General features: G+C 36.9%; 1 protein-coding gene and 1 pseudogene across 5 annotated transcripts in view; one reads left to right on the top strand and one right to left on the bottom strand.

The window, feature by feature from the left end:
- ATP8B4 (ATPase phospholipid transporting 8B4 (putative)) overlaps positions 1 to 20860 on the top strand; it is a 192596-nt gene that overhangs the window by 10243 nt on the left and 161493 nt on the right. For 4 of the 5 annotated variants that reach the window (XM_016128585.2, XM_016128590.2, XM_016128584.2 and 1 more), the window contains one exon: positions 14755 to 14813. In XM_016128585.2, coding sequence (XP_015984071.2) covers positions 14755 to 14813 — 59 coding nt within the window. Of the gene's footprint in view, positions 1 to 9443; positions 9831 to 14754; positions 14814 to 20860 lie in introns of those variants that run through there. The other variant, XM_016128588.2, reaches the window with a different exon arrangement.
- LOC118600901 lies at positions 266 to 385 on the bottom strand (annotated as a pseudogene).

The following is a 20860-nucleotide window of genomic DNA, read 5'->3' as shown; positions in this document are numbered from 1 at the left end:
TTTAAATTAGATTAAATTTTATTTTGTGGAGGTGTATTTTATATACAAAAAACACACAAATCTGAAGTGTTTGGTTTGCTGAGCTTTGACAATTGTATGCACCTAAAAACTGCTATCTTAAGAACAAGATCTAGAACATTGCTAGAAAACATATATATATATATATATATATTTTTTTTTTTTTTTTAGGTGAGCAATCCTTGGTTGACTTCACAGATTGCAAGGACCTTGTCAGCTTACAATTCTTTTATTTTTTTATTTGTTATGCCTATAGCACCTGGTCTTCCTAGGTGGTCTCCCATCCAAGTACTAACCAGGCCTGACCTTGCTTAGCTTCCTAAGATCAGACAGGATCGGGCTTGTTCAGGGTAGCACTGCTGTAGATGTTATAGAACATTTTTATGACCCTGGAAAGTCCCCTTGTGCCTGCCATTTTTCATTCATTCTCCCTGCACTCCACACAACCATTTTCTGATTTCTATCAGATTAGTTTTGCTTGTTTTTCGAAACTAACACTAATTGAATAATACAGAAGGTATTGATATTCTCTTTTGTCTCTAGTTAGTGACAGACTATTATTTATTTTTTCTTTCAATGCGCATGTATTCAATTTATCACTGCTATTTTAAAAAATATTTGGCCATAGACTTTTTAGAGACTAATGGCTAGATTAGAGTTTATCTAATGCCTTGTTCCTCCATTTAATAACATTTCTGACAGGTGATTTACTTACTTAGACAGTTGTTTCATGGTGTAGTCCATTCACTTGTTGGACACTTATTTATTGCCACATTCAGCCTCATAATGAGCTGAAATCTGTCTCAGTGTAGTTCCCACCCAGAGGTCATTAGTTGTACCCTTTGGGGCAATACTTTCATATTCCCAATGCCAATCTAAGAGTTTAGAATTCTTGTCATCAATTTTTCTTTTTCAAATGAAATTATTTACTTACATCAAATCACTAATATAATCTTAATAGTGTAAACATAAGATTAACCAGCTTCAACAGGGATGAGTTTCCAATAGGATTTATTATTGTAGGTTTTGATATGTTTTGGTGACATAGCTGGGCCAGAATCTGCTCTGGCATTGATTTGCAGAGAAAGATGAAGCCAGTCCCTTCCTCCTGGATTTGTTACAACAGCCACATGACTTGAGGAATTGACATTTGTTGTCACCATCATTTACATGATCATGATTGTGAATGATGGATCTTTAGATTATATAAGTTTCTGTAGATCTGATAATAGATTGGAGTACTTTTATAACCTAAAACAGGGATCCCTAACCCATGGGATACGGACCAGTACCAGTCTGTGGCCTGTTAGGAACCAGGTGGCACAGCAGAAGGTGAGCGGTGCTGGGCAAGCGAAACTTCATCTGTATTTGCAGCCATTCCCCAGCGCTAGCATCACTGCCTCAGCTCTACCTCAGCTCATCAGGCATTAGATTCTCATAGGAGCACCAGTCCTGGAGACTGCTAACATAAAAATATTTGCTCATTTATGCAGTCAGTTAACAAACATTTTTGAGACCCTATGATATGCTAGGTAGTGCCAACTTTTCTTGACTTTGAGTAGCTTTTTATGATTCAATGAAATGCATGTATCCTCACACAATTGTTAAGTTTTCAGTAGCAATGATAACTTAAAAACAGTTTACTCAACATCACTACAAGTGTATTTGCCAGAGGAGCACAGACTAGAGACCTCCTAATCAGCCTGGGGTTATCAGGGGAAAAATCATGCAGAAGTGGTATTTTACCTCAATGAAATATTTAACATCTGCAACATTTAATTAAGTTGCACTCACATTTCAACAACATCATCAGGAAGTGAGGAAGCCATCCACGGTGTTGTGGGAAAACACTGATTTTCTCCCAGATGTGTCTTATTATTTATTATCTCCATATTCATATAAATCTCACATTCTTCAAGATGTAAAAAATTTCTGCTAATTGAGCCATATATTTAAAATGTTATGACTAGACTATTTTCTGTTTGTTCTTCATAATTCACCCTTTCTATATAGTTTGATGGGAGGCCCAAAGACAATCATTTTAAAGCATGTGTGTGCTTTCCTACAAAGCAATCAGGTGGAGCGTTGTTCATGTATAAAACACCCAATCTGGATTTTATGTAGCTTGGTAATATGGCAAATAAAAGAGGTAAATAATTAGAGGCTTTCTTTAAACTAACTGAAGCTGTTCTTGATTCTAAAATGTGGGGGTTGTGGAACCAGCATGCATTGCTTCGCAGAGAAGCCCTTGTTGTGTTTATGGGATGGGAAAAATCAGACCAGGGTCACATTGTGTTTCTCATGGGCCCTTCCTCCCCCAAAATATTAAAAATTATATTTTATGATGGTGGGTATAAAGACAGATGTAATCAAGGTTGAATTCATTATTATGTATCCATCATTATTATATTTATTTTTCTTCTGATTTTAAAATATATAAAAATTTAAACATTTTCGTGTACACCTAAAGGTATTGTAGACCCTAGGCACTGCATTTATTGGCCTACAAATAAGGCAGTTCTTTGGTGAAGTTTATATACCTGCTTCTCAGGCATTTTGAGGGGCACATACTATTTAGTAGGTACTGGGTTGGTCCTGCAGTAGGGATTGGGGATAAAAAAGATGAATAAGACATGGAACCTACCCTTGTCATATCAATGCCTATAAAAGGACATATATGTGTATTAATATATGTGTTTAAAAAGTGTTATTTCTCCTTGGGTTTATTGCTTATGGAACAACATCAACAAATTCAAAAGCTGTTTCTCAAGTAGTTTTGCAGTTATACTTGTGAAGGAATTAGTTTTTGTTTGAACTTGCCTTTTGTTTATTATAGTAATTTGTCTGTAAAATTGGATCTAGTTTTTTCAAAATCATCTACTTTCTTAGTATAACTGAAAATAGGGCCAATGAAATGGAGTGCCAATCATTACTGGCCTGTCTGTGACATATTTAAGACAGTACCAGCTTCACAAAAATCTCTCTTATAACTTTAAAGTTAGTATTGACTAATGAGTTCTTTTATACATCTTAATGACTGTTGGTGTCCAGGGGGAAAGGGCATGGGAAATTTCCATTAGAACCAGTAGAAAGGAAGCTTCTTCTCTGGATTCCAGCATCATCTGACATGAGGCAAAGGGTGATGGGAGGAAATTAGAGTGGAAGAGACAATGGTCAATTATTTTAGCACTTGTGGCTAAAATATTTTACTTTTGCAAGCCAAAAACAAACAAAAACACAATGCAAGCACATTTCTAGTACCACTCTCAGAGCCTTGGAATAGAAAGTGCAGTGAGGTGAGCTGAAACTTAAGCTCCATTACCTGCACGGTAAATCTGTTTTTGGTAGAGATTTGAGGTCAGAGAGGTAATGTGGTGGATGTGTGAAGATCAAGCAGGGCCCTGAAGACCTTTGTAAGAATTTACTGCTCTCTTGACATGAAGTAACATTGGACATTTTGAGCAGAGGAAAGAGAAAATTCTTGTGGTAAACAGTCATGCCAGCCTCCTGCCTTGCTCCCCGCCCCCACTAGTTTTTGGAACCTGTGAATACGTTACCTTACATGGTAAAAGGAACTTTGCTGATGTAATTAAGTTAAGGATTTTTGAAATGGGAAGATTATCTAGGATTATCCCTGTGGGCCTAATGTAATCACAAAGGTTTTTATAAGAGGAAGACAGGAGGGTCAGAGTCAGAGGAGTCAGTGTGGCAATGGAAGCAGAGGTCAGAGTGATGTGGCTGTGAGCCAAGGAATGCAGGCAGCCTCCAGAAGATGGAAAGGGCAAGAACACAATGCTGCTGAAACATCTTAATTTTGTCCCCTAAGATCTATTTTCAGATTTCTAACTTCCAGAATAATGAAACATTTGTTTTAAGCAACTAAGTTTGTGGTGATTTACTAGAGCAGCAATAGGAAATGAATATAATTCTTAAAGGATCACTCTTGTTGCTCTATTGAAAATAGCTCACAAGGGTAGGAGTAGAAGCAGAAGGCATGAGGGGAGGCTATTGAAGTATCTGCTGGGAGAAGTGAGGTGGCTTGGACCAGAGTGTGGGCAGAGGAGGAGGTAAAAAGAGGGCAGATTTCTTTTCTGCCCAAAGTTCTGGCTCCAATATCTCTTTTTAAAGTGTATATTATCTGAATGCTTCACAAATAGACAAAGTGAGGCTACTATGTTTTCTTTTCATCTTTTCACACTTGGTCCAATATCCTTCTAGGAGGAATAACCGAGGAAGAACTGGAGATGTCCTCTCTCAAAGTCCATATTTCACCCCATCTCAGTTGGCAGACTGCCTCTACCAAAATCCTTCTTTTTTCAGTAAATGACTACAGCTCAGCTTGGATAATGTGCTTGGCAGAATAACCTACCACACTCCACAGTCTGTATACAACATAAATTTCTTCAGAGTTGCCTGAGACAAATAAGGATGTCTTTTAATCACCCATCTGGACTTGACTATCTTTTCCTTTGGTTTCTGTGGCTCCCTAAGCCTCTCTCTCTGCTGCCTTGGTGTGCGGTATTTGTGGACATGTCTACCCTTAGAAGGTGATTGCTGTCTTGTTTGCTTTTCCTCCACTGCCTGGAATAGAGCTTTGCTCAGAGGAGCTCAAGAAATGTTTCTCGACTAAATAAATCACTTTGTCTTGGCTGTAGCAGATTTTATTTGCCACAGGGATTCAGGATTCTGAGACATAGAAACCAATGTGTATTAAAGAAACTTAATTTATAGTCTCATGCATTTCAAAATGACAACCACAAGCTTTGGAAAACACAGTTTCCTGTGCAATGGTGAGATATCAAGCAGATAAGAGACCTCCTCAGATTTCCTTTTCATGTGCCTTTCTTTTTCACCTGTTTTTTTTCCCCTCTCACTTTGTGACAGGTGGCTTGCTTTCCCTTGGATGGCTGGAATATGTCTCAATATGGAAAATTAAATGTCCTCTAGCTTCTTCTAGGCTCTTGTGAACCTTGGTGGGGGGGAAGGGGGCAGGGGTAAGGGAGAAGCTTGTATCCTGATTTTTTTCTCTTTGAATGGGGATGCTATAGGAAGATATAGCTAGCTAGTTTCAATCTTTACAGAAAACATTCTGACCCCAGCCTAGTGCATAAAAATGCGATTTTTCCTGTAGATAATTAAATTGTAAAAAAAAATGTAGATCGATAAACAACAGTCTAAAACAGTAAGCTTTGAACAGAGGTTTAGGAGTGTATGCTCAAGGACTGCTCTAAGGAGAGGGCCGACAGTTTCTCTAGGAAGGCCTCCATGGTGAAACAGAAGCCTGGAAGCACAGGAACATAAAAAGTCACAGGGCTGCAAGGTTAATTGGGAGGGAGTGTGTGATGTGAAGTACATCCTGGAATATTGCATTTGATAAGAGAGGCCTCTTCTTCCTCTCCTTGGCCTCTGGACACAGGCACACACCAACTTGTAGTTTCCCAGTCATCACTTCTGCTCAGTACCACCCATCACCTCTTTCTGTGTAGAATTTTTTCCAAGAGTTTTTAGAAGGGAGGCAGTTCGAATTTGCATTCTGACTCTACTGTATAATCTTCCTAAGTCTTTATTTTCTTCATTTGTAAAGTGGAGCTCATAATAGTAAGTACTAAATAGGATTGTTTTGAGGATTGATGAATTAATGCATATGAAACACTTCATATGAGATCTAGCTTATAATAAATGTTCAGTTAATGTTAGCTGTTATTATTGTCATTATATTACACTAAATCTTAAATCTCTAGTTTTGAACTTACCCTTACAAAGCTACATGAAGATTTTACTGATTTTACTTGTAACTTGTATAATACAGTTCATGTATGCCGGAAGAAGAATGAATCAATCTATCTATATCTATCTATATCTATATCTATATCTATATCTATATCTATATCTATATCTATATCTATATCTATATCTATATCTATATCTATATCTATATCTATATCTATATCTATATCTATATCTATATCTATATCATCTATATCTATATCTATATCATCTATATCTATATCTATCTATCTATATCTATATTTATCTATATCTATCATCTATATCTATCTATCTATCATCAATCTATCTATCTATTTTTTCTTTTTTTTATTTTTGAGAAGCTATAGTAAGCCACAGGAGGACTAAAGCTTTCAATAAATCAAAATTTCCAAATATCTGGATCTGATGAGCAAATTGGCTCAACCAGAGGAAAATAAACCCGAGGCCCTTAATTATTTGTTTGAATCCCCTAAATCCGTTTCCAAGCTTTTTTGTGAGGACAAGATTTAAAAAAAAATGTGAGAAGATTTTTTTTTGTCTTGATTCTCTTTAGTTTGTGGCTTAAATGTCGATAAGTCCCACTAGCTGCAGGTTACCACTGGGTTTCAATTGGAAACCCCAATTTGAGACCCACATTTTTCAATTGTATTAGAATGTGCTCTTGGAGTCAAATCAGGAAATCTTGGAGGCTGGGAAATTCTTTTCTTCAAAGCTCTCCCCATTCATTGTTCTTTCTTATGTCTTTAATGAACTGGTTTGGCTTCCAACCACACTGACCAGATTGTGAAGAATAAAAGAAAATTAAGAAAGGAAAAAGCTTAAATTATTGATTTGGCCAAACGGAATTCTTCTGAGATTTCTGACCCAACCCAAAAAACCACCACCACCAACGTAACCCCAATGACACTACGTGTTTGGAGACAATCTTCAGCTTTTGGATTGGGACCAACCTTGCTGATGAAACATCAGTCTATCATCAGGGTTTTGTACAGAGACCCCAAATTCTCCATGGTGCTTTACCGTTTTATGATTTTGGGGATCTAAAGCCAATTGCCTGAAGGCTTTCTTCTAAGCTACATTTGGTAAAAGATGAAATGCTCTGGTGTTAATTGAAGAAAGACTGTCGGGTTCGTTAACTAGAGACTCATCGTCACTGTGATCGCTCATGGGTCCAATGGAAGCCTCCTAAATCTTCCCCTCATTCATGACCTTGTTAACAGAGCTGCTGCTTTCATTAAATGGTCTTAAATACTAAGGTGTTATGAAATGTTCACAGACAAACTAATAAATGAAGATGTAAATGACTTGTCTTCTCTTGTCTACTGGAAGTGTAAGCTGGATAAAGTTTAATTTATTATATTATGAGGGAGAAGAGCCCAGATTAGGAGTTGGCTGTTGCCTTAGAAGACTTGGAGTTGAATCAATGAGAGTTTGTCAATTTCTACTGAAAATGTTCAGAAAATTATTCCCAGACCCTCCTGAAAAATAATAATACAAGCAACTTTAAGACTGACTACCCAAGCTTGGGTGATTTCCTTTTTTCACCTTTTATTTGCTATTTTTTTTGTTTTTGTTTTTCTAAAAGAAAGAGTTTTTTTGGTATTTATCTGTTTACAAAGTACTTGCCATGCATTTTTCTCACTTAATGATGGCAACACAAAGTGACATTATTTTACTGAGGAACCACAGGTGAGGAGAGGTCACAAATTTAAATGTGTTCACACAGACCATTTGCTGGAAGATCTTGGCCTCCTGCTTCATGATCCAGACCTCTTTTTCTTATCTGAGGGCTCTTTCATCAAACTCTCATTTTCATAAGTCCGAACAATCTTGCTAACAAGGGAACACATCTTAATTGTGGTTAAAAATTTCCAGCAGAGTAGCGTTAGTTTCTTCCCATCTTTTAAATTTGTGTCTTAGTAATCTGATAACACTTTTGGATTTTCTAGATGAATGTCTTCCTTCCAAATAAAAAGACAAACATATGTGCCTGCATAAGCAGATATAGTTTTATAATCTGAAACCAGGAGTGGCTCAAACAAACCATCAAGATAATTATTTCAGGAGGGAGGGGGTAGGTTACATGTCAGTAATCATGAAACAAAATGTTCCCTAACATTTAACAGACTTACAGGTGATCAACCACTTCATAAAATAAATGAAGTGTCTTCATTTAGTTATCTTGGATCATACAATAGGAATCACAAGGCTCAAAGATAAGTATTCTATAAGTGTTTCATTGATATTTTATTTGATTGAGGCAGGCATCAGATTATATTGGCCTTCAGGGGGTGTAGGCTATTTCCATCACCCAACATGAAGTAAGACTTTGAAGGTTTAATTACCTATTTTTCTATATTCTGGAGCAGATTCAAAACAGGTGTCTAGGATAATTCTGTCTGCTAATGGCTGTTCTCTTGGCTCCTTGAAATGGTGAAGAAAGGCTTCCTATGCAGGTACATGTCTTTGTTAGGCTCCTCAGCTGTCACAAAAGAATGCTAACACAATTATTAGCTTGATCTTCTGTCTTATGGATCTGTGCTCAGCTAGCAACAACAGTATAGCAGCTCTTTATGTATTTTCTAGGAAGTTCAATCTGAATCTTACAGTTATTTAGTATTTAGCACAAGTGCATTTGAGAGAAATTATAATTAGGATGGTTGCCTGAAGGGCATGTAGTTCATTTATTCATTTAAATATCCTAAAATATGTTCCCGAATTTAATCAGAGACTCTCATTGGGCCCTCTGAATTGTGCTTGGGATGACATCTCTAGGGTTGTTAGAAATAACTGCTCTAAAAAATCCACTTTAAATTCTTTATATTAAATAACTTCTTTATGATGGTTAGTTAGAGAAATCATTGTTTGAGCCAAGAATACATAATTGTACTTTTCCTGAGAAATTGGTTTATTTTTACTGTATAGACTATGAAATAAAGGGGAATAGATAGGCCTTCCTTTTTTTCTGTAGAATTTGTAGCCCACCTGGAACAGGTGTGTGGGCCATCATGTCAAGCATTTTTATTTTCATTGTTGACTCTAGTTTAGTAAACATTATTCTTGCTTCTATATTTTCTTCCACAACACTTTACTTTCACAATTTAAACTGTTGCTTTTCCTGTTATACATTCTTGAGTAGTTATTTTGGAGATGGTATTATGTGTAAATGCTCTGCCATGTCTAAAAAGGTTTTTATTACTCCTTCACACTTGATTGATTATTTAGCTAGGTATAGATTTCTAAGCTCAGAAAGATTTTTTCTTAAAACTGGAAGGCATCACTCTAATGTCTTCTATCATGTTTGTTGCAGATGAGACATTTTTGGAGTTCAAAATTTTATGAAGATCTATGGATTGTTTTCACTCATCTTGATTGGCACTGGTGGTCCTTTCACCTTAAAGAGTTACGTCTTACTCTGGTGCAGGGAAATTTTTTTCCATTTATTAGACTATTTCTTCCCATCCACTGTTTATGTTACCTTCTCCTGTTTTCTTTTCACATTTCTCTCTCTCTCTCTCTCTCTCTCTCTCTCTCTCTCTCTCTCTCTCTCTCTCTCTCTCTTTTTGGTCATTTTGATATATATTTTAAGAGATTTCTTCAATTTAATTTTTATTCCACTATATAATTTGTCCATTAAATATTTTTAATTTCCAGAAACTTTGTCTTGTTCTGTTTTCTTTGTTTCCATCATCTTGTTCTTGTTTCATGGATACCATGACTCCTTGAATATCTTTAAGGTACTAATTAGAATTAAAAAGAAAAACAACCCCTTTTCTCCACCTGTTTTTAGCATTATCTCTTCTCCTTGGATCCTTCTCCATTATGCTATTGGTTTTTCTCAGAATTCTAGTGATTTATGGTTGCTGGTTTGTATTTACAGATCAAGGACTAGATGGATTAGTGCAGGTGCAAAGGTCTTTTACCTTGCCAGACCTCTCCTTTAAATAGGAGGGCTAGTGATATTGCCTATTCACAGAGAGGTTTTTCTTGGTCCATTCTACTGCTACAACAGAATACCACAGACTGGCTAACCTACAAACAATGTAAGTGTATTTCTCACAGTTCTGGAGTCTGGGAAGTCCATGCTCATGTCATCAGCAGATTTGGTAGCTGGTGAGAGCCTGCTTCCATGGTTCATTGACATGAACCATGTCTATGCTTCTTGATGTGTCTTCACTTAATGAAAGGGACAGCGAGCAATCTGTGGCCTCTTTTATAAGGACACTAATCCCATTCATGAGAGCTCCACTGGCAGGACTTAATTGCCTTCCAAAGGCCCGCAACTACCATCACATCAAATTGGGGATTGAGTTTCACCATGTGAATTTTGGGGGGATACAATATTTCATCTATAGCACTGTGGGTTAGTCAGTCAGGGTGGCAAATCTCACAGTCGACCCAATAAAACAAGCTTTATCAGGGCTTGAGTCTTCTATAGATGATGTACAGGTTCAGAACTGCTTCTCTCTTAGGCCTGATACCCACCCTTAGTTTCTTCCCCAGGCATGTTGCCTACTCTCTTTAGTGGACAAGGAAGGGCGGTACGGTAGGGCTATGGACTCAATTATTATTTAATTATTCTAGTGATGTTCTCAAATTAAGGTGATCAGTTAATTTATCTACCAAACTGGGATGCTTTGGAGACTGAAGGGAGAGCCTATTAATTATTTTGCCAAGACAATAGGTATAAACTGAGACTGTCATCTTATCTACAGCATACTCTCAATCTTGGTATTTATTGACTGAATTCAGAACTTCTCTGGGCTCCATTGGGAAAACCACTCTTCTAATTTTTTTTTTTTTTTTTTTTGGCTAAAAATATTCTTACTTTTTTTTGGTCATCTTAATCCCATCTGATTTCTATTTTATTTTCTAGAATTTCTTTAAAATTCATGAATCTCTGCTAATTCCCACTCTTATTTTCCAGCACTGTTTTGTTTCTATTCTTTCATATTTTTTGACAGGGATGAGAGGTAGACATACTCAGTCTGCTATCTTGAACTGAAATCTCTTTTACTCTACTTTAAATATAGGCTGGCTTACCATATTATATATCCATGTATATCACTTTACTCTTTTTGGGAACCAGATAAACTTGGTGATAACAGTTATGCAAGAGTGAGCTTACACCAGTGAATCATAAATCCCTTGGTGAGTACTTTCCTTTCATTACTCTCACATCTAGAGGGAAACCATGATGCCTGTGAAATAAAAAGCATTACGTTCTTGAACCTCTGAGCAATTCTCAGTGGGAGTTGTTTATGAGAGATTTGTTTTTAGCTTCCTTTTCTTGAAGGATATGAGTTCTTGCCAAGTAACACACATTGTCATAGCACGTTAAAGAAAGTCAATTCCTGCAGAGACAATTCAGGCCTAGCACTGTCTGGTTAAGGGCAGAAAACTATAGGGATTTGGAACCAAAGCTAGAATTTTTCAGGACTTAATGAAGGGATAGAAAATCTCATGCCAGAATTTATCCATAGAATTTATCCATTCAGAAAGACGATACTTACTAGAAGTACAGAAGCAATGATGAAGATTTAATAATAAAGATTTAGAAACAAAGTAAAGACTCCTGACTCTAAAAAGAAAGGTCTTATGGGACAAGAGCAATGTGGACATCCAGAAAGGGATCCAAATTTTCCTAACATGACTCTTTTGGCCACTTTGCAAAAGGGCTATTCTCAGCCCTTAGGAAGAAAGCTGTTACATGGAGACATTAGACAGGAATTAAGATTTTGGTGTTTGGGGTGAGTAAAATTAATACAGAACTATAGAATTCTGTACTTGGATGTACTTCATATAAATGTGTAATTAAAAAATGATTATCATCTAAATGTATATGATCTGAACTAAAGCCAATCAATATATAAATTAGCATATCTAATTTTTGATTTACAGAAAAACTTAATATGTGAATTACATATAGGATGCCAGTGGACCAGATTAACGTCTGCCATGCAGAGAGGGCCCCCACCCCTACCCTTCAATAATATCCATTGTTTTCCTGTCGGCAGTTTTATTATGCGTGAGTAAAGATAGAGATGTATAAACAAATCGTCTAGCTTTTAAAGCTTTTAAGTCCCCTCATCCTCCAAAATATCATTTTCAGCTTTGATATTTTTGCTGGGGGAATCAGCAGGAAAGAGGAGATGGTAATTTAATAGCCAAAGTTTGAACTGTTTCTTCCAGGAGATGACTGGTTGAGAGGTTTCTTCCCGGTAACTTCTGGATTTCAGAGTTATACACGATAGGAGCAAGCCCAGTCAGGTATCATTAGCTGTAGACATCAGTCAAACATTGTTCTTATCAGCAATTAAGTGAGCTAGACTGGAAAACAGGAACAATCACAGGGAACTGACTTCATTAGATGGGCAAGAAGGAAGACATATAATTGGATGCCAAACTCTACAAATGGTAGAAACTCAACTATAACCAAAGACAGGGTGTCATTTTTCAGGAGTAGTCCTGAGGTGAACTTCATACTTGGAAGTTGAGCCATAGGGGCTGTAGAGACATATAGACTCCTTTTGGACTTCTGGGAAAAAGTTATCAGTTCTTGCAATTCATGATGCATATAGGGGGTGAGCGTGAAGGCAGATTCCTTTCTTCCTTCATTCTCTTTTCATCTTCCTCATCTTTCTCATTTCCCTTCTACTTCTACCTCTCTTTACTTTTGCTTTTCTCTTCGTTTTCCTTCCCCCATCCCTAATGTGTGCCTCCAAGTTACGTTCTATCCTGTCTCCTTTATCTCTGTGATTATATGTACCTTTTCTAAACTCAGACTATTACTCCTGTCCTTAACCTTTTTCTCATATATCACTTATACAGGTGGAGAACTGTAAGATTAAGGGACTCCCAGTTGAGATGGTCAAGTCACTTACCATGAGAATCCAACATTGATATCTGGTGGTTACCTGGCTGACCTTCTTCCTATAGCTTTTACTATTCCACCATCACCCTTTTGTTAACTCTGGATTCAGTAAACATGGAGCAAGAACTTGAACTTGCTAGCCTTATCACAAAAATATGTGCTACTGCTGTTTTTGGGGAATTATCTTTTCTTGCCTTCTATAGACTTTAATTTCTACACTATCATAATCTCTGGGCTTGTTATTCTTTTGTTTTGTTATTTGTTCTGTTGTTTGAATTTGCTTTCTGGTGATAGAGAGGTGTCTGCTGGTAGCAGCCACAAAAATCAGGGCACCAGAAAACGGTATAAGATCCTTCCTGGAAGATACTGGTGAGCTGGAATGAATCAGAGGGAGAGTGCAAAGATTGTATTCACTAGCCTTCATTCCCGGAGAGCCCCTCCATTGCCCCCTATAAGTGTGCCAAACCAGAGGCCTGCCCCTCAGGCCAAAGCTACGGAGAAGCAAATAGGGCTCTTCTTAGCAAGACTGGGGGTATGTTTCAGTCTGCCATCTGTGCAGCGCTCTGAAGATGGTAGTTTGCCAAGAACTGAATCTCTGATTGTTATAGTCCTGTGGGACCCAGGAACACAAGCTCCCCTGGCCTTCAGAGCCAAGTGATCAAGGGGTACCCAATGGGCAGTAGCTGCAAACACTGGGCCACCAGACAGGTGTAGAAGCTCCCCTCTGGGAGATACTGGTGTTCTGGAGTATGGCAGAAGGAGAGCATGAAGATAGTGCTCACTGGCAGGAACAAAGCAGAGCAGGAGAACGAAGATGGAACCCACTGGAAAAAAAAAAGTGAACAAGAAGGAAAGGAAAAGAGGAGGTGGGGGAAGGATGGCTGGCATTAGTAAGGCAGAGGGAGAGCAGGAAGATGGGGCCAGCTAGCCTTTATCCTGGAGAGTATCCTAGCAGGCTCCTACTCCTCAAGCCGAAGCTTTAAAATGAGCAAATGAGTAGTTTTTACATAAAGTCTGGGTACTTTCAAAGGTCTGCTTCTGTGCTGGGTACTGGGGTGGGTGAGTCTGCACGAGCTCTTTAAGATGCAGTCCTCAATTCACCACAGTTCTTCAGTCTTGTGTGTGTGAGCTCCATTGGTCTTCAGAGCGAGACGTTTGGAGGCTTGTTTTTCAGGTGCTGGTCCTGAAAGTTGGGGCGCTGGTGTGGGATATGAACCCTTTGCTCTTGAAGGAGAAATTCTAGTTTTGAGTTCCCTTCCAAGTGTGGGTTGGCATGCCTGGGGTGGGGTGTATGGTGAGATTGTATCTCAGCCTCTCCTGCCTGCTTAGATGTGATTTCCCTCTGGTCTGCATAATGTGAAGGAGTCATTTAGCCAGTTTTTAGGATTTTTATTTTTTCAGAGGAAATTTCTCCATATATATCTATGGATTCTGAGTGTTCATGGGAGAAGGTGAGTCCACCAACTTCCTATGTTGCCATCTTGAGCTGGAACTCTGCATTTGTTTTCAGAAGAGATTTTATTTTTTGGCCACTTCCAACTAAGGGCAGGTCTCAGTCTCCAGATGATGGGGAGTTACTCTCAATAAACCTGGGTTGTTTAGATGTTTAGAAATATCACTTTTGGTTCCATGGCCATAAGGTCAGTGACGTCACTGGCCACTTCAGTATGGTTTTGTTTGGCTATGTTATGTTTTGTGACTTTGCAGCCAAAACAAGCAAGCAAACAAACAAAGCTTTTTTCTAGGGTGGTATTTGGCTCTCAGCAGCTCCTTTTTCTTTAGGAACAACTTGAACTTAAGAGAAAGGATTGTTGTGGAGCTGGGGAGATGTAGAAATTGGAGACACATAATGTTTTGCTTTATGGCTGGCATCAGAAAGACAATGAGAAACATTTCAGCTTTCCATTTTGGGACTTTCCAATACATGTTCCAACATTTAAGCTGGAAAAAAACCAATGCCCTTCAAATTTCAAAGGAAAGAATTCTTGCAACCTTGACGACAATCAAAGTAACCTAAGTGATGTCAGTTTAGTGAGTTATATATTTCTTTGGGTTGAAAATTAATTTCATACCTGATTTCTTCTTCTCTTTAGAATTGGAACGGATTGTGAAAGCTAATGACCGTGAATATAATGAAAAGTTCCAGTACGCAGTGAGTAAAACACGCAGAACACATATGTACCGGGGTGGGTCTTACCTTAAGGACAGCAGAACACATGCCTTCACTAAAAACTTCCTTTGTTGGCTCATTTTTATAGCAAGGTGCCATATGTTCCTATAAATACACATTTTAGCACTGTTTATACACTTTTTTCTATTCTGCTCTAAGAGTGGTTGGTAATTCTTATTGGTATGGGAAGAAGATACAATATCTTCTTTTCCAGAATTCATGCTTAGTTCACTTTGGTGCCTCTTTGGGCACTGGAATAATATGAAAATGGGTCCCTATGGTAGTACTTGCTGATAGAAGTGGTGGTAGTGGCTAATAAGTGATGAATAATATTTGGGGGATTTTCTCTAAGCAACTCGTGCTGAAAGTAGATGTAGGAGAAAGTTCCCAGGTCCTAAATGATTGTATTTACCAAGTGAGTAGCAAGAATGATTAGTTAAAATGTGAGCACTTCGATCTTATACTAAACTAGTTTTTTTTTTAATGGGTATTTTATTCATTTACATAAGAAATATTTATGTGGTTAATAATATTCCATGTGACTTCCTGACATCTAGTCTTTTAATCCTTCTGGTCATCACCAGAATTGCCCCCAGACCTTTCTATCCATTCTACAGCCAGTCCCTTAACTATAGAAGATGACCCTTGAAAGCCTTGACCATCAGACCCTAAGTCAGAGATATAGATATGTGTGTATTCTAAGACCTTGAAGAATGAACAGTAATAAGTAATCTGCTATGGGGTAATTATATATTTAAGTTCTTGGCTGCATTTTCTTGTTTTCCAACATACACCAAGTGTTTTCATTCTGTGAGTAGTAACTCTAAGAAAAGCCATGTTTTATTTGCATTTTGTAAGATGATACAGTTTTCTATATTTATAGTTATTTTTACTTAATTTTTGAATATTTAAAACTTACAGAAAAGTATAGGAAATAATATGACACCTGTATGCCCACCACCTGGATTGAATAGATGTTAATAATTTGCCATGATTGCTTCAGATCTTTCTCTTTTTTTCTAAAGTAAAAACATGCTAATGATACAGAGATGATTTTCTCTTGAGCTTGGATGATACTGAACACAAGCACACAGACAAGCAGCTGTGGCTGTGTTTTCTGTTGGGTTTCCTAACAACAAGACAGTAGAACAGTATTTCGCAGCTGCAGCAGATCAAACCAGGCAGCTCAGTCTCTGAGTTAAAACATACCGAGGAAAAATAAAACCCATTTTGGGCTGGCAAAACCAAAATTGACAACAAGAATTGAGAAAAGGGAGCTGTAGAGCAGAGAAGGTACATGTATTCCAGGTCTGATGACTGCTACTGTGGCTCAGAGGAGATAAGCCAGGTCTTCCTAGAGTAAGCATGGGTCCCCACTAGACTCAGCTGGTGGTGTCTAGATTTGGGAACTCCCAACAGTGAGCTGTGGGGCCTCTCTCAGCCTTGATCTCTTTAGTTACAAATTTAAGATAATAAAAGTACTTATTTTGTTGAGTTATTATAAGGATTGAAGTAGAATAACACACGGTGACCCTAGGAGCTAGTCTACATAGAGATGGGATTGAAACTATATCTATCTGATTTTAAGGCTTTTAGACCACTTCTTATATGAACTATGTTTTTAAGAAAGGCAAAATGAGGGGCTTTTAGTTTAGCTTTAAAGGATATTACCCCAACTGAAAATGGATTAGAAGAGACTCTAACAGATCTCAAGGAGAATGGTTATAGTAATCGAAGAAGTAATATTCCCACTAAAAAGCTTAAAAGGCAAGGAGAATCAACTGAAACTGATTATGAAAAAGATAAAAGGAGAAATGGTGAAGTCCCCTCAAATATAGTGGAAATTGTTTTAGGATAAGATAAACCATAGTTTGAATCCCTTCTCTCTCTTTCATTTGCTAACTTCTGACCTTGACTTATTTGCTTCTCTGAACATCAGTTATTTCATTTGTGAAATGAGGGAATTTTCCTTCTAGGATTATTTACTAAAGGATTAAACTCATATGAAATTATAATTTATATAAAATATTTGGTAGTAGTAAGACTTACTAATATATATTAGGTTCTTACTATACCAGGTTCTGCTAAACACTTTATATAGAGTTTTCTCTTAAATGTAATGTGGCTGTGGGCAAATACTCATAATAAGTTTTAGATTCCTTATAGGGTACTGACTAAAGTAAGATATTAATGATAATAATATTAGAAAAATACTGAGAAATTGGCTAAGGTTGTAAACCTTTTATGAGCAGGTAATATGCCAAAAATTAGCAAATCTGTGATACTGAAGATGTGGGAATTGCTGATAAATTATACAGATGATGCAATAGTAGAGAAACAAATACACCTAAAACAAGCAGTCTAATACTGTAAATGATTATAGTAGTAGAGACCCTCACCCAGCCCCATCAAATAAGCGATATGGAAATGATAATAATTCAATGAGATTCTTATTAATTTTCCACTCTGTGCAAAGCATTTGATGAATTCAGGAAATTTTCCTGATTCTCTTGGCATGGATTTTGACAGATACATGGTTAACAGTGATAATAACAATAATGTTAGTGATGATAATAATAATAGCTAATACATGTAGAGTGCTTACCAAATAAAAGGCATAGTTCTAAGCATTTTGCTATATTAAGTTTATTTAATCTCACAACTCTATGAAGAGAGTACTTTTGTTACCCCACCTCTATGTATGAAAACAGTGAGATCTCAAGTGACTTACTCAAGGTCGTGCAGCTAGATAATGGCTCCCATTCTTAGAGCTGTGAGTTCAGCTTTATACCAGGTACTTTTCACATATTGCTAATCTTCCACAAAACAGAGAGATGAAGTGGGGCTTCATTTAGTAACTAGTCTGGGGTCACACAGCTATGAGGTGACAAAGCTGAAATTTTAATTCAGATTGGCCAGATTCCAAAGCCTGTTTTTTTCCATGATACCATGCTGTTCTTTTGACCAATCTTGCAAAACAAACAAGTGACAGCAACAAAACCAAACAAAAAGTCTCCCAAATCTCTTCCCCTTTCCTTACATACCTACTGGCAGAGTTTTTATACTTTGGAGACAAAGGCAGATAAAGAAGATATAAAGTTTTATGAATGTGAGACTAAGAATGATCTTAAATCTTACCTTAGCATTTATAGATGAGAACTTGGAAGAAAAATTTACACAAAGCTCCAGATAAATGGTGTTATTTCTACAAGCACTAAGCTTGGCCAAGCAAACTTTTCTCTTTGAAGGCTGAAGAAGATATTTTAATACCTAGAGAAGCTTAATTTATCAACAAAGCCTAAAGCTTCAAAGCACATTATAGGGACATAGTACAGGCTTAAAAAATGATCAAAAGTCCTTTTAAGAGATAAAAGGTTTAGAACATAAACAAAAGACAAGGTTAATAATTCTAAATGAAATTAATTGGTAAATTAAACATGATATTGTGAAAATTGGAAGGTGGAAAACATAAAATTACAAGAGGGATTTCAGACTGCCAAGATACTATAAAACAAAGTGGGATTGGAGAGTGCAGGGAGAGCAAGCCAAGTGCTAGAATTATTATTCTCATTAGAAAGGAGTTCAAAGTTTTCTTGGTTAATAATAGGAATGAATAATGGAAGTAATGAAAACAGTGTTGTATTAAAATATGTTAATGTTAAAAATGTTAAAAAATTGTGAAAGCAAGCCAAATAGTCAGACTTATTATCCCCATTAAAAGGAGTTCAAAGTGAATAGTAGTAGTGAAAACAGTTGTAGTTGTATTAAAATGTGTTGATGTGAAAAAAGGCCAGAAAAAGTATTAGATTAATTATAGCTGTTTTCTGACTTTGTTTAAAAATAAAGAAATGGTGTTAGAAACCCTTGGTTTCCACGAGTTCTTGTTCTCTCGCATAGGCACAGGCACACTTTTTCCTCATTCAATTACAAAAAAATTATATTAATTTCAGTTGTACAATATGGCGATTAGACATTTATACAATTTACAAAGGGATCACCCAGATAAATCTAGTACCCATCTGAATCATACATAGTTACTACAATATTACTGACTATATTCCTTATGCTACATTTTATATTTCTTAAACTTTAACAGAATTTGAGGAGAGAGATGAATTCATCTGAATGATGAGAAAGTTATCCTGCCTCAAACTCAGAAACTTTAATAAAGCTAAATACTTAATAACTTTTATCTGAATGTCTTTCATGTACTAAAGTAGATAGGAAGTTACTAAAGGTTTATTCTTTCTCCCCTGGGCTTAATTATTGATCCTATTCAGGAAATGCAAAGGGTTATATAAGTTGGTGAAAATTTAATCAAATAGTTTTGCATGCTTATTTAAGAAAGTCTTCCATCCAAAAATTCTAATACCTTAATTTATTCCTAGAATCTTAAAATGTCTTATTGATATTATGGTTATTGCTTGGACTCTGTTGCTGCTCTCATATTTTTGTGATTGGTAGAACAATGACCATTTGTGTTTTCCAAAGGGTGTTCAGTCAATGAGATAGTGTGGCTGACTCAGCAGTCAGTGATACAGTAATGCCACCAGGACTCCCTTCAACACGAACCCCTTCTATTCCCCTCCCATTTATTTAAGTGAGACTTTGTATGTTTCTCCAATCACTTCTCTTTTCTCTTAACTCAGAATAAGTGGTTAAGAATGGAGTAGAAAAATATGATTCCTCATCATTCTGAGTATGTGAGCTTAGACTGGACCTCTTTAGGCCCACATTATACTACCATATTTGTGTTTCTCCAAGGCCAGACTGACATAACAGTAAAACTTTATATTCCTCTGTGTGTGTGTGTGTGTGTGTGTGTGTGTGACTCAATGATCGATTGTCTCTTTTTTTTATAGAACGAAAAAGGATTTCAAAAACTTGAAATATTTATAATGTATCCACTCTATGCCTAGCAATATGTATGCCTGTTGACTTATTTATTTTCCAAAGTGGTTTTGAGACAATGTGAAAAAAGAAAATAAAACTCAAGGGGATAAAAATACATGAGGAAACTGAGATAGGCGGGGTGTTTTTAGGTGGGCCCTAAGGAGCATGCTTTCCACCTTCAAGGAGCATATGCAATCTATTCGAGATGAGAAGAACTTGACATTAGGTAATAATGAAAAGATAATGCTACATTCTAATTGCGTGATATGGCCTATGTTAGGGAAATGAGAACTCGAGGTGAGTGAAGGTGAGGAAATGTTGTCAGAGGTAATGGGAAATGATTCCAGCCTTGTTTGTTTATTTATACCACTAATGTTAAGAAGGAAAGATATGAGCAAAGTCCTGTAGTTTAGAACCTAACTGAGGGTGAGGGATGTGTCATAGGAAATTATGGCTTAAGTGGGTGAATCCAGATTATTTAAAAAAAGAGTTGGCATATGAGGTAGTAGGTTCTCAGGAGCTGAGGACTCACAGAGTGAAAAAGGATTTTATTGCCCTCCAAATTAAATAGGTTAGATATCCAGATGGAAATACCCAGGTTAATATGGAATGTAACTGGGGTGAGGTTAGAACTGTGGATTAGGAATAACAGTTGGGAGAAGATTCTTAAAGGTAGGAGAAAAATAGAACTCATTAAGGAGTGCTGATTGAACTGTGGGATATGGAGGTGGAAACTCACAGCTAGAAACTGGGAGGGAAGGAACAGAGAGCAGCAAGGACTGAGGAGGACAAAGAGAAGACAGTGAGAGGAAAACCTGGGGGAAAGGAGCCTCTCAGAAAACAGGGAATGAGTAACCGTTTCTAATGCTAGGTGCTGTGAGGTTAAGAACTAAGAAAAACGTCTTTAAATCAGAAGGAAGCAATTAGATAACCTGAAGAAAACAGTGTTAATTATTATTATTTTTTAAGTTGGGCTTTGGAAATCAGAAGGCAGGAAAGCAAAACATGCAAGAAAGAAGGGAGTGGGGTATAGCCCACTTCATTAAGAATTGGCAATAAAAAAGAGAGAAATAGTATAAAAGCTTTCAGGCTCACTGAAATGAAGCTTTTTTGAATCACTCTTCTCACACATTTTG

This window comes from Rousettus aegyptiacus, unplaced genomic scaffold (assembly GCF_014176215.1).
Source record: "Rousettus aegyptiacus isolate mRouAeg1 unplaced genomic scaffold, mRouAeg1.p scaffold_m13_p_3, whole genome shotgun sequence".
Lineage (NCBI taxonomy): Eukaryota > Metazoa > Chordata > Mammalia > Chiroptera > Pteropodidae > Rousettus > Rousettus aegyptiacus.
Note: the sequence above shows the minus strand (reverse complement) of the source record. Positions and strands in the feature narration are given on the sequence as shown.